The 14,324-nt window shown below is 44.0% G+C and overlaps 4 protein-coding genes across 4 annotated transcripts; 3 read left to right on the forward strand and 1 right to left on the reverse strand.

The window, feature by feature from the left end:
- Positions 1 to 608: 608 nt before the first annotated feature.
- On the forward strand, positions 609 to 1,802 carry PHYSODRAFT_286216 (hypothetical protein; the record flags this gene model as incomplete). Its single annotated transcript, XM_009530300.1, has 3 exons — positions 609 to 861; positions 934 to 1,424; positions 1,481 to 1,802. 3 exons carry the CDS (start codon positions 609 to 611, stop codon positions 1,694 to 1,696), a joined length of 960 nt encoding a protein of 319 aa, XP_009528595.1. The 3' UTR covers positions 1,697 to 1,802.
- On the forward strand, positions 1,795 to 2,007 carry PHYSODRAFT_508452 (hypothetical protein; the record flags this gene model as incomplete). The annotated part of the gene is made up of 1 exon (XM_009530301.1): positions 1,795 to 2,007. The coding sequence occupies one exon, from the start codon at positions 1,795 to 1,797 to the stop codon at positions 2,005 to 2,007; it is 213 nt and encodes a 70-aa protein (XP_009528596.1).
- Positions 2,008 to 3,144: 1,137 nt separating this feature from the next.
- Positions 3,145 to 5,933, forward strand: PHYSODRAFT_254342 (hypothetical protein; the record flags this gene model as incomplete). Its single annotated transcript, XM_009530302.1, has 6 exons — positions 3,145 to 4,531; positions 4,709 to 4,917; positions 4,994 to 5,064; positions 5,167 to 5,250; positions 5,272 to 5,893; positions 5,922 to 5,933. 6 exons carry the CDS (start codon positions 3,145 to 3,147, stop codon positions 5,931 to 5,933), a joined length of 2,385 nt encoding a protein of 794 aa, XP_009528597.1.
- Positions 5,934 to 14,050: 8,117 nt separating this feature from the next.
- Positions 14,051 to 14,287, reverse strand: PHYSODRAFT_413925 (hypothetical protein; the record flags this gene model as incomplete). Its single annotated transcript, XM_009530303.1, has 1 exon — positions 14,051 to 14,287. A coding segment is annotated over one exon (237 nt), but the record flags the coding sequence as incomplete, so codon positions are not given.
- Positions 14,288 to 14,324: the final 37 nt, after the last annotated feature.

Below are 14,324 nucleotides of genomic sequence, written 5' to 3' on the forward strand. Positions count from 1 at the left end.
CGATATGAGGGTAGTTTTAGAACCTCTGAACCGGTCAGATCTAATAGACGTTGATTTGACGACGCCCACTTTATAGCGAGAGCCACGTCTTTTGGACCTTACGGCGTTTCGGGACCGCTCGTTCAAACCACATTGATAAACCAATAGAACATTACGCCGGCAGATTTTACTAGTAGTTCGGACCAGCGCGACGTGGCGTCTCATCATTGGTTGAAAATCTATGTCACACACCTTCATGTTCGCTTAAGTACGCCAGAAATTCTACCTCCTCATTCCAGAATCTGCCGGCTCGAGGAAAGATGGTGAAGCTCTTCTGCGCGATCGTTGGCGTGGCGGGCAGCGCGTTCTCGGTGCGAGTGAATGAGAGCGACACGGTGGACGACTTGAAGGACGCGATCAAGGCGAAGAAGACGAACAAGCTGAAGGACATCGATGCATGTGACCTGCAGCTCTTCCTGGCGAAGACGGAGGGCGGCGCGTGGCTCGTGTCCGACTCAGAAGATGTGAAGAAGCTGAAGAAGGGCGAGAAGACTGTCGCAGTTGAGGCTTTAACAAGCGAAGAGAAGGAGCTACAGGGGGAGTCTGGCCTGCAGAAAGTGTTGAAGGGCATGCAGAAGCCATCAACGGACCAGATTCACGTGCTGGTGAAGGTTCCTGAGCAAGAACACGCACAAACTGGATTGTGGCTTGTCACTGGATCCGTTGACAACGCGCTGAACACGAAAGGGATTCGCTGCAAACTGTACTGGATGGCGACGTTACGCATTGGATACTACGATCCTACGCGCTGCATCGGCAACAAGAATGTCGCGTTTTGGTATGAAGACAAGAAATTGTGTTTTCATGTTTTATTCGAGACAAGTACGTGCTTCTATATGCTGTCGCTGCATCGTAATACTGCTTCATTGAGGGCTAACTCTGTTTCTTTTATAGAAGATGCTGCTTTGCTGTTCGAAACTGACTTAAGGACTGGGCCACAAACGCTGGGCTCTCCGTTAACTAACCAGGTTGTTGAGACGCGTGTTGCACCAGCTAACGCTGTGTCTACTGATCTCCAGCGCGTCTTCTACTGCGACTACGTTCCAGACGATTCGGAATCTCCTCAAAACACAGTTTCATCGATATCGTTGACTACAAGCGTTTCGAATCTGGACTCATCGACTGACGAGTTTCGTTTTCAGCGGATTGAGGACGCGAAGTTCTTCCTACCGTACGGCAAGGCAGAAAGCTGCCATTTGGTGTCGAGAAAGCAAAGCAGAGACCACAAACGGGAATTCGCCAAGTACGATCGCGACTCAAACAACAGGCTTGCGCTTTCTCGCGAAATGCATGGTTGGTTCGACGGTATGAGCATTGAGGTTCCCATCGTCAACATGCTACCCGGATCTGTTGAAGAGAATCAATCCATTGGCAACAGACGCAAGGTACTGTGTGAGCGCGTAGTTCTGGTGTGTGTAAGTTTACTGACATTTGCGTGTAGGTCGAGGTCTTCGTGAAGGTTCTGGATGCTCAGTGCACAGATCGCGTTTTCAGTCGTTTGAAAGGAGGATCAACCACGACGGACGATCCGCTCATGATGAAGACGTTTGTTCACGTGGAGGATCCAGAAACATTTTGTTTGTGCATGAGGTGGAAGCACGACGATAATGCGGAGCGTTGGAGAAGCTTTTGGGATATGACTCCTGCGGTCGATTGAATGGAATAATGTGGCTCCCGAGTTAAATACTTCGAAGTAGTATTTGATTTCTTGACATACTTTGATCCTGATAAATATAAAGTTAGTAATATACAAAGATGGCGTACTCTCCTGAGCAATACCAAGCTAGCAAGGAACGAATCAAAGCAGCGCAGAAGCGCTACTACCAGCGCACACGCGAAGCCCGTTTATCTTATCAAAAAGACAACGATGACAAGAACAGAGACCAGATTCGAGCTCGCAAGCGTAAACCCAACACCGAACTTATTGATGGTGAAGTCGAACTTAATAATGAAACCGAACTTAATTAATTAATTAATTTTTTTCCTCGGATAAAAAGTCGCCTATGATATAAAGTCAATCCTGATACAAGACCCAATATTATAAAGTCGTTTTTTCGGAGAATAATATAGCCACCGATATATAGCAATGTTCGCATACGAGCTTGAAGGTCTTAAGAGATTAAATATTAACCCAATCCGATGGGGTAGCAGCTACCGTATTAAGGTACGTGGCAAGACGGGGCGCATGGTATACATTAGCAACATTTCCCACCCCATCAACCAAAAATTTAAAAATTTATGTGTTTTAACTGGACGTTCTAAAAGTATTTATCGTTTATTTAAAATTTCTAGTATTACATTAAAACTTTTTTTTACAAATTGAAACTATAATTTATTGAATAATTATTTTTTTTATTTTTTTACGAGTAGGTTTTCCTTTAGTTTTTTTCCTGTTTCTTGTAAACTTTTTTCATCTTTATATTTTTTAATCAAGAAATTCATTAAAAGCTATTTTTAATGTACATTCTAATAAAATTGTTTAATAGTGTTTATTAAATTATTAATCTTATTTTGAAATTTTTTTAACATAAATTAAAATTAAAAATTTCAGAATATGGTCTTTATTTTTATAATTTTTTAAATAGAAAAATGTATTTTGATAAAATTAAAAAAAACATTTATTTTAATAAATATAATAAAAAAGTTCATACGAGGAAAAGCCATATCTGGAGCACCAATCATTAAAGGAAATGACAGATTGATTAATAAAAATGGAAATCATTATTTATGAAAAACGATTTAGTCAATTTTTGGTTTTAAAATAAATAATAAACTGATATTCCGTATAATACCAAGCATAACATTTTTTTCTGAATAATATTTAAAATGATGTATTAAAGATTCCATAGAATTTTTAATTTGAGTTCTATTTGGATTTGTAATTTTTTTAGTGTATATCATTATGATTTTGAGTATTTTTGATAATTTTATTAGAATTAAAAAAAATGGACCTTTATATTTACTTCTAGACATAATTTATTGAATAATTAATTTTTCCTAAAATTGGTAGCGAAGCAGTACAAGATCAGTCTAGGCAAGCTCCAAAAGAATTTGGCTGCTGATTTCAAGGAAGACAGTAAGTACCGCTTCTACCAAGGCAAACACATGGAGTCGCACCTATATGAGGGAATCCAGCCTGCTGACTTCTACGACAAGCTTGAGAACGTGCTTGCAACCCAGAAGTCTGCCTTCAAGGTCAACATCGCTCTTGGATACAAGCTTGTCAGCAGAACCGATGACAGCGAGACTCGCTACTTCCACCCGAATATTAGCAACACGTCTGTATTTAGCACTCCTGTAGCTATCAACAGCAAGGCTGATATTCGTAAGAAGGTGATCTCGGAGATTCGCTCCATGGAGTTGGCTGACAAGCTCAACTACCCCAGCTCCGGGTACATGGTGAAGGGGATTACTGGCTTCAAAATCTATATCTACCAACGCGACCATGCTCTGGGTGATAGCGAGGCTGTCATTCCTAAGGCGATTCGTAATAACAAGCACGTCATCAACTTCCCCAAGACGAACAACAAGTGTGTCTTCCACTGCATTGCTTATCACAAGCAGGAGGGAGCCAAGAAGGATCCTCGTAGAATCCAGGCTCTGGTGAAACAAGCCTTCAAGCAGCACTGTTCGTACAAGGAGATCACCTACACTCTGGGTCTGTTCCGCAATTTCAAGCCTATCGACATTCTCCAATTCGATGAGCTTGAGGAGTGCTTCAAGCTGAACATCAACGTCTTCAACATGGATGTTGAGACGGGCAAGGTTGAATGCATTCGCTGCTCGGACAAGGACTATGATTCGATCAACATCCTGTCGCACGAGAATCACGCTCTCTACATCACGAACGTTGATATGCTCCAGCAGAAGTACCAATGCTCTACGTGTGAGATGGTGTTTGTTAGCTCTGATAAGCTACGTAACCACAGTAAGAACCAATGCGAACTCGTGAACATCGAATCGTTCCCAGCTCAGCCAACCATTTACCAACCCGCTCCGAACAGCATTCGTTACATGCTGACTAAGTACTCCATCAAGGATGCTGACCATTACATCGATCACTTCATTGTCTATGATTTTGAGGCTATCCTCAAGCCTACGGGTGTCAAAAACGGAGAGGATACTATCTTCACAAACGAACACATTCCTGTGTCTGTTACCGTGGCCGACAGCTTGACTGAGGAGGTGCGATGCTTCGTCAGCGATGACCCGAAGGAGTTGCTCAAGGATATGTTCCAGTACATCAAGGAAGTTGCGGCTAAGATTCAGCAGTACAACGTCTCGAAGTACGAGTCTTTGCTCCGCAAAATCATCAACGTCCATGGTTTGACTGACGCTGAGGTTCCTGGTCTAGACTTGGGTAAGACGTACAAGATGGATGATGTCAATGCTTGGATTCAGAACGGGGAGTTTGCTTGTTTCTTCGATTTCCACAGCAAGCTCGCATTCGGTAAGAAGCGCTCGGATTATGGCAAGCTGAAGCAGTGCATTGGTCAGGTACCAGTATTCGGATTCAACTCTGGACCCTAAGACATCAACCTTATCAAGGCGGACCTGTTTACAGTCATCGGTACTAACAACATCACATCAGTCATCAAGAACCCTAGCTACATGTGCATCGCCACGTCAGACATGAAAATGCTTGACATTAGCAACTATGTTCCGGCAGGCACCAACTATGCAAACTACTTGTCGACATATCTCGGTGAGGGCAAGTGTGATGACAAGATTCGATGCGTCTGTGGCCTAGGAAAAGGCATCTTCCCGTACGAGTACATTACTTCATTTGACGTACTCAGTCAGCCGGAAGTCCCTCCTAAGTCGGCGTTCGACAGTGCTCTTCGTAGCACTAGCATCAGCGATGAGGACTATGTGCGGGTACAGTTCGTCTGGGAACACTATGGCATGAAGTCAATCAAGGATCTACTCATTTGGTACAACAACCTTGATGTAGTACCCTTCATCAAGGCCATCAAAGCCCAGCGAGAACCTAGAACACCTCAACGACTTGCTAGAGCGACAAAAGTACGTGTGTGGGCTATGCTACAAGCAACTCACAGCTGATACTGCCTCGGCTGACCGAATCAATAACAAGCTCGGACACATCGATGGTAATATCTTGATCAGCTGTGTGGGAGGCAACGTTGCTCGCAAGAACATGTCGCTAAAGGGCTTCCGCCACAAGAAGCTACTTGAATTCAACTCAGACAGGTTGGTGTACAGTATCGATAGAGAGGAGAAGGACATCTACACCAAGATGAAGGCGAACATTGCTGGTGGTCCTTCTATCATCTTCAACAGATACGCGAAACGCAACGAGACCAAGATTCGAGGGGGTAGGATCTGCAAAAAGATCATCGGCTACGATGCTAATGCTCTGTATTTGTGGGCTCTTGGTAATGAGATGCCATGTGGACGGTTGACTACCATCGAAGCATACACAGGGATCGTCGATGATATTGTATATGACAAGATCTTTGGCTTCCTCGAGTGTGATATCCGTACACCAGAGCACCTCAAACCCTACTTCAGTGAAATGACCCCAATTTTCAAGAACACCCTCATCGACTGCAGCGATCGGAGTGTCATCGGTCAGCACATGTTCGAGTACAACGAGGAGCGCAAGCAAAGCCGAGCAAAGCCGGCTCGCAAACTCATCGGGAGCTACTTTGGTGAGAAGATCCTCATGCTACTCAAATGGTACATTTCTCATGGTATGGAGATCACCAAGACTTACAGCTTCATCAAGGCTAGCTCTCACAAGGCATTTGCACCATTCATGGAAGCCGTATCGAGCGCGCGACGAGAGGGTGATGAAAATGTTAAATCCATCTGTAAGATCATTATTGAGAAGGTATCTGACACTGATATGGATGATTTAGTCCAAGAGTTGAAAAAAATCATTACGAACACTAAATCATTTGATGCGCTCATTATCGATAGATTCATGAATGAATCGACAACCAATCCTAAGATTCATTTGGTTCTAGACTTGTTGACTAAGCTGAAAACGCTTAGTGAGGGTAGCAATAATAAGGCTATGATTGCTGAGATGATGAAACTGGTTGGTAATAGTGCGTTTGGTCGATCTGGCATGGACATGAGCAAGCACAAGGAGGTCAGGTATGAGTCGAACGATAAGGTAATCAAGGCCAAGATTGAGCACTTCACCTTCCATGGAATGGAAGAGCTGAATGATTCATGTGAATTCACTATGATGAAGCGAAAGCTCAACAATAAGAACCCAATTCATCTATCGATTGCAATCTATCAGCTCGCTAAGCTCCGTATGTTGCAATTCTACTATGATTGCATTGACTTCTACTTCGACCGTTCGGAATTCCAGTACCAAGAAATGGACACAGACTCGGCTTATATTGCGTTCAGCTGTGAGAAGCCATTCGTTGAGTGTATCAAGCCCGAGCTTCGTGAGCATTTTCAGCAGCATAAGTACAAGTGGTTCCCACGTGATTATAGCGAAGAGATGGCTCAGCTTGATCGCCGAACGCCAGGTTTGTTCAAGGTTGAGTGGTCTGGTGATGCTATGGTATCCTCGCCCTCTAAGAAGTACATTTGCTACCTACCAGACGAATCTTACAAGGTCAAGGTTTCAGCGAAGGGAGTCCAGCAGAGTGGTGGCCGCAATGGCGACGTCCTCAACCCAGATGGCTTTGAATCAGTTGTTCGCGATCGCATCACGCTACAGGGCACCAACAAGGGGTTTAGACTCAGTAAAGAGAGTAAGTCAATCATTACGTACACCCAGACTAAAACAGTGTACTTGCGGATGGTATCACCACCGAACCGCTCGACATATAATCAACTACCTGGCAGGGGATTTTTTTGTTTTATAACCATATAGAGCGATGGATCAGCTGTTGTCCAAAATATACTATGACCCCAAAACGGGCTATGTGGGTGCCCAAGCCTTGTACCAGAAGGCTAAAGAACTGGACCCGAAGATTACGATGAAAATCGTCAAGGAATGGTACTCAAACCAGAGCGACATTCAGCGATTTCAGGAGCAGAAGAAGCGATACGATGGGTTCAAAATCGCATCGACTAACCCCAATTCGTGGCCGATGGACTTGGCGTTTTGGGAGAAAAGACCAATCTTGACTGCGATCAACATCAACTCTCGCCTAGGCTACGCAAAATTACTAACCAACAAAACTGACCCGACCGTACTAGCAGCAATTAGGGTTTTTGTCCGCCTCCATAAGGTTGACATTCTCACAACCGATAATGGTTCAGAATTCATGAACCAACAGGCTCAGAAATTATTCAAAACTAAGAAAATTGACTATTTCAACAATGAGCCTGGAGATCACGCCAAAATGGGTAAAATTGAACGCTTCAATAGAACTCTGAAGCAGCGCCTTGTCAAAATCGAACCGAAGCGACTAACCCAGAAGCTCATAGCTGCTGTTATTGAGAACTACAATAGCACGACCCATCGGACGATTGGTATGACCCCCGACGAAGCTAAAGGTAAGGTAATTGAATCTGAACTAGTCCACAACCAGGCTGAAGCCGAGAGGATTGAAAACGAGTTCGAGGTCGGTGAAAAGATTTTGTATCGACTAAAAAAGAAAACATTTGATAAAGAAGCAGCAAGATGGTCTAAGGCTGTGTATTCGGTGGTAGGTATTGATGGCTACCGCATCCAAATCAAGTCGAAAAACGGACACACTCTTTACAAGGGGCCAAACGATCTAAAAATTGTTAAAGCAGAAACATCTGAAGCTACTATCAACAGGGGTGATATTTTAGAGGTGGAGAAGATCTTAGACCACAAAAAGATGCGATCCGGCAAGTACAAGTATCTCGTGCAGTGGGTCGGTAATGAACTTGACTCCTGGGAGCCACAAGATAATCTTGGATTAGTCAATAAGAACAAGAGATCAACCTTAGAGAATGAGTACTGGAAGTCGATAAAAAATGAGTCGAACTAGCTTCGAAATAAGTTTAATAGAGCAATCCTCTGTAAGCGTTGACTCATCTATATCTATCAATCTATACTCCAAAAATAATGCTTAAAAATATATGACTTCATATATAGAATGTGTTGCAACTGCGTAGAGAATCAACGTGAGCTTGTACAGCTCCGAAGAAAGCTGTGGATAATTCAAGAGGTTAGTCGAATCAAAAATGAACTCAGAGATTTAGACCCAGTAGCCAATTTCCGGAAAACCGTGTGCAATCTACAGTACCGCGACCAGTTAGAAACGATATTTGGTGTGCCGTTTCATTGCATCCAGGATCGATACATCAATCTCCTCAATGAGCGAACCGTATCTGTCATACGTATCAACCATTTAGGCATGACTCCGTTATGCCAAGCTATTGGTGAGTATGTATTTGATCGATGCTAATATTTTTTTATGACTACCACGATATAGTTAGACGATGTTTCCCAACTTTACATCCCTCGCTCAACGAGAGCAAAAGCGGCAGGAGCTACTCGAACGAGGTGAGCGCCGAGTTCGTCAAGCCAAGTCCAAGCGCCTTATGTACGAAGGTGCATCATGGGCTAGCGATATCGCGAATTGTATCACTACTGTTCCAAAGAAATCAACACAATCCGCTCAGTCTGATATTTCGGTTGGCCCTGACGAGGCTACGCCGGAAGACTTAAAAAAAGTCTGAATATTGAAAACTCCCAAAAAAAACCTGAGTCCTCAACAATGGTAGATGCTGAAGTTAATACAACACCTGAAATGAACGATGCATCGACTACTGCAAAGCCTCAGTCCGTTGATGCTTCCAGTACTGCTAAGCCCAAAACCAGTGATGGTTGGGTCCACGTGAGCCCCGATATGACTGATGTTGGAGTTGATAATAGTGCAAGAATGACAGATGCTGGTGTTGGCCCTGATAGTCCACTGCCGCAAAAGCCCGTCGAAGAAGATTTGTTCGACGAAGGCAATGCTGAGATGAAAAATCAAACAAAGTCAAAGGAAGCGGTCGCTAAAATCTTCGAGGTTTACCCCATCCTTGCAGAACTAAATATTCACCCTATTGCTTCCAACGGCCGGCAGCTTACTAAGTATTATATTGGGATGGATGCTAAGGTGTACAGTATTAAACTGAGAATATGTACTAGTTCCGAGCATGAGACGTATGACCATATTGGTGAGGTATTAATTTATGATGTCAGATTCCTCGCATACGTCAATGAGAATGAGCGACGTAATGAGATGGGTAAAGAGGACAAAAATAGCCCATACCAGGTTTGCCAAAATATTGGCTAAAAAAAAAAAGAATCAATGCCTCAGAAGGAGATTATTCAAACCGCTCTAAGCAGAGACTTGACGACAGTTTTGTGTTCGATACTGGAATATCCACAAGATCCGATCAAATGGACAGCAAGCTCAAATTATTTTGGACAATTAGCAAAAATAGGGAAGTCCTTGAATCTAACGGATTGATAAAGAAGATTGTATCTTAATGGTTCCGCAAAATCTTCTCCTATTGACAAAGATGGCTATGTTTGGATCAATGGCAATAGCATTAGCGTTTACGGGAAAGATAGCGATCGTGTGAAGCAAGCAATCACTCAGAAAGTGAACTGGATAAATACATTCCAATCTTTCATTAATATGACTAAAGCCAGGGGCCTCGAGTTAGAACTAGTTGGTAGCAATGAAACCAAACACATAAATGATTTTGCCCCAGCTAATGGTGAAGCTCAGCATGGGTTAATGAGTGGTATTGATGAAGACATGGACCCAAGCCTATCAAACGCTGATAACGACGCCAAGAATATCTTAACTGATTACTACAGCCAGTTGCACGCTAACAGTATTGATATTCCATTTCGGCTACAACCAATCGTGAAAATTAACGGTGTTGTTAAGTCCCATCCATCATACTACTTTGGGCAGCCATCGGGGTCTAGACCCCTAAATATTTTAAATCGTGAAAACAAAGCACACAAGCAGGTGAGTGGTGTAGCTTGGAAGGGGCTAATGAAGAATATCATGTGGATGGATACCTTTTCGTCCCTACTCAACGGGGTTGAGGACTTGGACCGCTATCTTAATGAGGTTGAATACCCCTTCCCATCGAGCGATGAAGAAGCAGCTAAGATACTTGAAGAAAAGGAGCTTGATAAGAAAAGACGCAAAAACCTGGATGCTAATCTTGAAATATTGAATGAGGCTATTCTAAAGTCTGTACACGATATTAGACAGCAAAGCGTTGAAGAGTATGAATACGATGACAGCTTGCAAAAGCTTCATGATGAGTCAGAAGCAGCTTTTCAGACATACGGTGAGGCTCAGAAACGCTATGAAGAAGCAAAAGAGGCTGTTAGAGGGAATAACTCAAAAGCACCGAGATCGGTGTTGAAGGCAGCTACATCAGCTATGAAGGCGACAAAATCGATTTATCAAACGAAGGCTAAGCGATACGCCGAGGCAAACGAGGTATCCGGCAGTGGCGTTAAACGAAAGCTTCAAGGTCGAGGATTGCGCGGTGCAGGTGTTGCCCCGCTGGAAGGTGTAGTTCGCCGAGGCCGTACCTACAATCTCAATGAGATCCAAGGATTAGCAACGCCGTCAGCCTACACATACAAGCAGAGTGGAAGCAAGTATATTCGTATCCCCGACCTTGGTGCTAAAAAGCTCGTGATCGTTCTGTCGAATCGGCGTAAATGTGTTCCTAAGTGGGAAATCAGTGATAGCCTCCAAGCCATGATCAAGGCACTTGTCTATAAGAACCGTATCGATCAATCCGCTTACGATAAGCTCAGCGTTGAAGATAAGAAACTGTTCAAGGAGGTTCTATTGATTACTCATCTCCAATACAGCTTCCACGATAAGTTAGAGGATCCTCTAGATACGCTTAGGGCTGAATACGATAAGCTAAAAGGAGAGCTACAACCCGGAAATGACAACCCCAGTATCATCAAGCAGCTCCAGTCTCTCACGGTGGATATGTACAGCATTCGACTGATTGATGATAAAGTGTTCAAAGATATTATCACCCGTTTATAATAAAACCATGTTCTTCTTCAACTCGCGCATTATATCCAGTTCCGGAGGCAGCTATGGTGACAATAGCGACCTCAACGTCGCTGAGTAGAAAGCTAACATGAAGAACCTCATCATTCATGATCGTCCCCACAAGACCCAAGCCGCTGTGTGGGCTACTGACCTCGACAAGTCGACGAAGAAGGTGGAGGCATCTACCCAAACGGAAGGCGGCCGAGTCTGGGCTTACCAGCCAAAAAAAAAGTCAAAGTCTGTGAAGACATTTGCTCTATAGAGCAGAGCGGATATACTTAGATGTCTACGTCTGTTTTCTTCTCGCGATAGAGTCTGATTTTTTTAATCTCCGATATCGATAGCCATGACAGCATTCTTGCCACTATGTACGTTGTACATTGGGATATAAGCATTATTCCCTATCGAAACCACTCCAGCGTGCATCGGTATTGAACCGATGACTTGGCCAGTTTCAGGGTTAGTCAGGTTCTTTTTGATCGTTTTACTTGGTCCGCAGCCCATGATACTCTATTACAACGAAGTACTCAAGATCTGCTCTATATTTATTGGTGCGAAATTATCCCTGAGCCAATACCATATATAACCCTCTCGTGGAATTCGACAATTCGATCACATTGTAGTTGATCAGTATCAACGACATTAACGTTAGTAGTCTGAGGGCAAGCGGTCTTCGCCACGAACTGGGTTTGACAGATACCATTCTATATTTACTCAGACATAATCGCTCTCAACTCATTGAGTTCAGCTTTGAGATTATTGATTTGGCCTTGCTGTTCTTGGATAGATTTACACAGTACCGAGGTTAAACTGGCGAGATCGATTCCCCATGGATTCACTGGAAACCCATCCGGATTAAGCTCATCGTTTGCTCCGATATCTACTGCTTCTGGTATGACCTTATACAGCTCCTGCGCGATATAGCCAACATGGACAGTCTGCTCTTGAACCATCCTGAATTTTCTCGGTCTCATTCTCATAAGGCTTGCCAAACCATAGGGACAGTCTACAATGTCCGCCTTCAACCTCTCATCGCTTGCATTGGTATAGCTTCCTCCGCGCACCGGGACATAGGCTGTCCACGCGTAATTTGCATCGCATTTTCCCAACCTGACAGCTCCTACGGTTGAATCAGTACCAATCAGTCTGAGACCAATTGAATCGATACCTAGCAAATCCATCGCCGCCTCCCTTTACGTGCATGAAATTATTCGCCCATACCTCTCCGCCTGAGTGAATGGTTGCTTCTGGCGACCACGTACTCATACCAACTCCCAGTCTTCCTGAGTTGTTTAGATAAGCTTGAGTTGTGTTTCCAACCATGAACCTTAGCGGGTCGCTCGTAGTGGTGCCTAGAGCTACACCACTACTTCCTCCCGCGACATCGTTGCATACCTAAATTTCAAATTCGATTGGAGTAGTAGCATCGTTGGCTATACGCATTGCGCGTTGCCAAGACCCGCTTAGTAAATTCGCGCTCGAAACTATATCTATTTTTGCAGTACTGGTAGCTGATCCAAAGCGAATGTATCCTGCTTGAGTGATTCTCATACGTTCAGTCATTGGTGATAATGCATTAGCTCCTGACCGTGTACTGATTGCAAAATCAGCCATTGAATATTGAAGATTCGTAGCGGTTCTAGTACAATATCGATTAACGCTAGGGGTGTACGTTGTCATATCACTAGTACCTTCAATCGTGAACGATAATCCGGCCTGAGCGCCAACCGTATTGCTTTGATTACGAATCATGAGATTAAAATCAGAGGCACGCGTTGTTGATGTAAATGATGTCCCGGCCGCAATCTGACATTGGGTAGAAGTAGTGGATATCAGATTGGTTGACGTTAGAGATGAGATACCTGATGAGATGCTACTATTAGAGTCTAGTACAAGAACCTTTGATGCTTCTGCAGTTCCTGCTCCGGTGGTAAGATCTAGATAGTTCTGCTCAACGGTAGATGCTGTGCATCCAGCAAGCTTGTTCAGCCCCGCACCTGTAGCATTGAGAGTATCTCCTCTGAGTTGAAGCGTAGTAGGATTGATGTTCAAGGTCGTTGCATTCATAGTTTGAGTACCTGACTTACTAATCGTATCACATGTGTTCGTAGGCGATGATATTGAAGTCGAAGCTATAAAGTTTCGTGATATGGTTAGATCGCGAATGCCTGAGTAATCTTTCGTACTATTGAGAACCACAACGCTACTGGCTGAAGCGCCCCCGTCGATAACATTGAGAAAGTAAGCATGATTGAAATATACCCAAGAACTGACTCCATCCCAAAAATTCAGATTCGGAATGAATAAACCGGTTCCACCAGCGCTAAGGGTTAGATTACTAAGCGTACCTAGACTAGTAATATTAGGCTGAGCAGCGGTTTGTAGCGTTCCTGTTATCGACGTCGCTGGGAGCGACCTCAGGGTTCCTAGGCTGGTAATGTTGGGCTGAGCAGCTGTTGTTAGCGTACCCGATATATTGCCCGAGCCATTTACTGCGGTTAGAGTACCTAACGATGTTATATTAGGCTGAGCAGCAGTTTGTAGCGTACCAGTAATGTTAGTTGCAGTTAGCGAGCTAAGACCTGTAATGGATCGACTTGCACCAGTAAAGGTTAAACTGCCTCCGATAGTCAATCCAGTAAGCGTACCTAAGCTGGTGATATTTGGTTGAGCAGCCGTCGCTAGCGTTCCATTGATGTTTCCACTCACGGTGAGCGACGAGAGTGTCCCTACACTAGTTATGTTGGAGTCGCCAATGTACCAGATATGTTTCCACTCACGGTGAGGGACGATAGCGTGCCTAAGCTAGTAATATTAGGCTGAGCCGCTGTCTGCAGCGTGCCTGTAATCGACGTTGCCGTCAAACTACTAATAGTAGCAATTTCACCTGATGCACCAAGCACCAGAGCTTTGTTGATAGCGGCAGTACCTGGAGTAATATCAGCTACATACGTTGGTACGCCTGAAACGGAAGCACCATTAACAGTTAGGCTACTACAGCTTAGTGCTCCAAGACCGCTGATGTTCCCACCACTTCCAGGGACAAGCGCTACACCAGGTGATGCTACGCCTTGAGAGACACCGGTAATGTACGTCAAGCGATAGTCATACTTGTTCAGATAAAGAGTCTGAGCATAGTCATACGTTAGAAACCCGCTGGCATCCAATTGGAGAAAGGATGCCGGATTATAAATCGGCGATGTGAATATCGGGCTAGGATAAGAAAAACCTGAACTCATCTTTGTTCGATCCTATATAGTTTAGACGATAATCATG

Source organism: Phytophthora sojae (assembly GCF_000149755.1).
Source record: "Phytophthora sojae unplaced genomic scaffold PHYSOscaffold_5, whole genome shotgun sequence".
NCBI classification, from domain to species: Eukaryota; Oomycota; class Peronosporomycetes; order Peronosporales; family Peronosporaceae; genus Phytophthora; species Phytophthora sojae.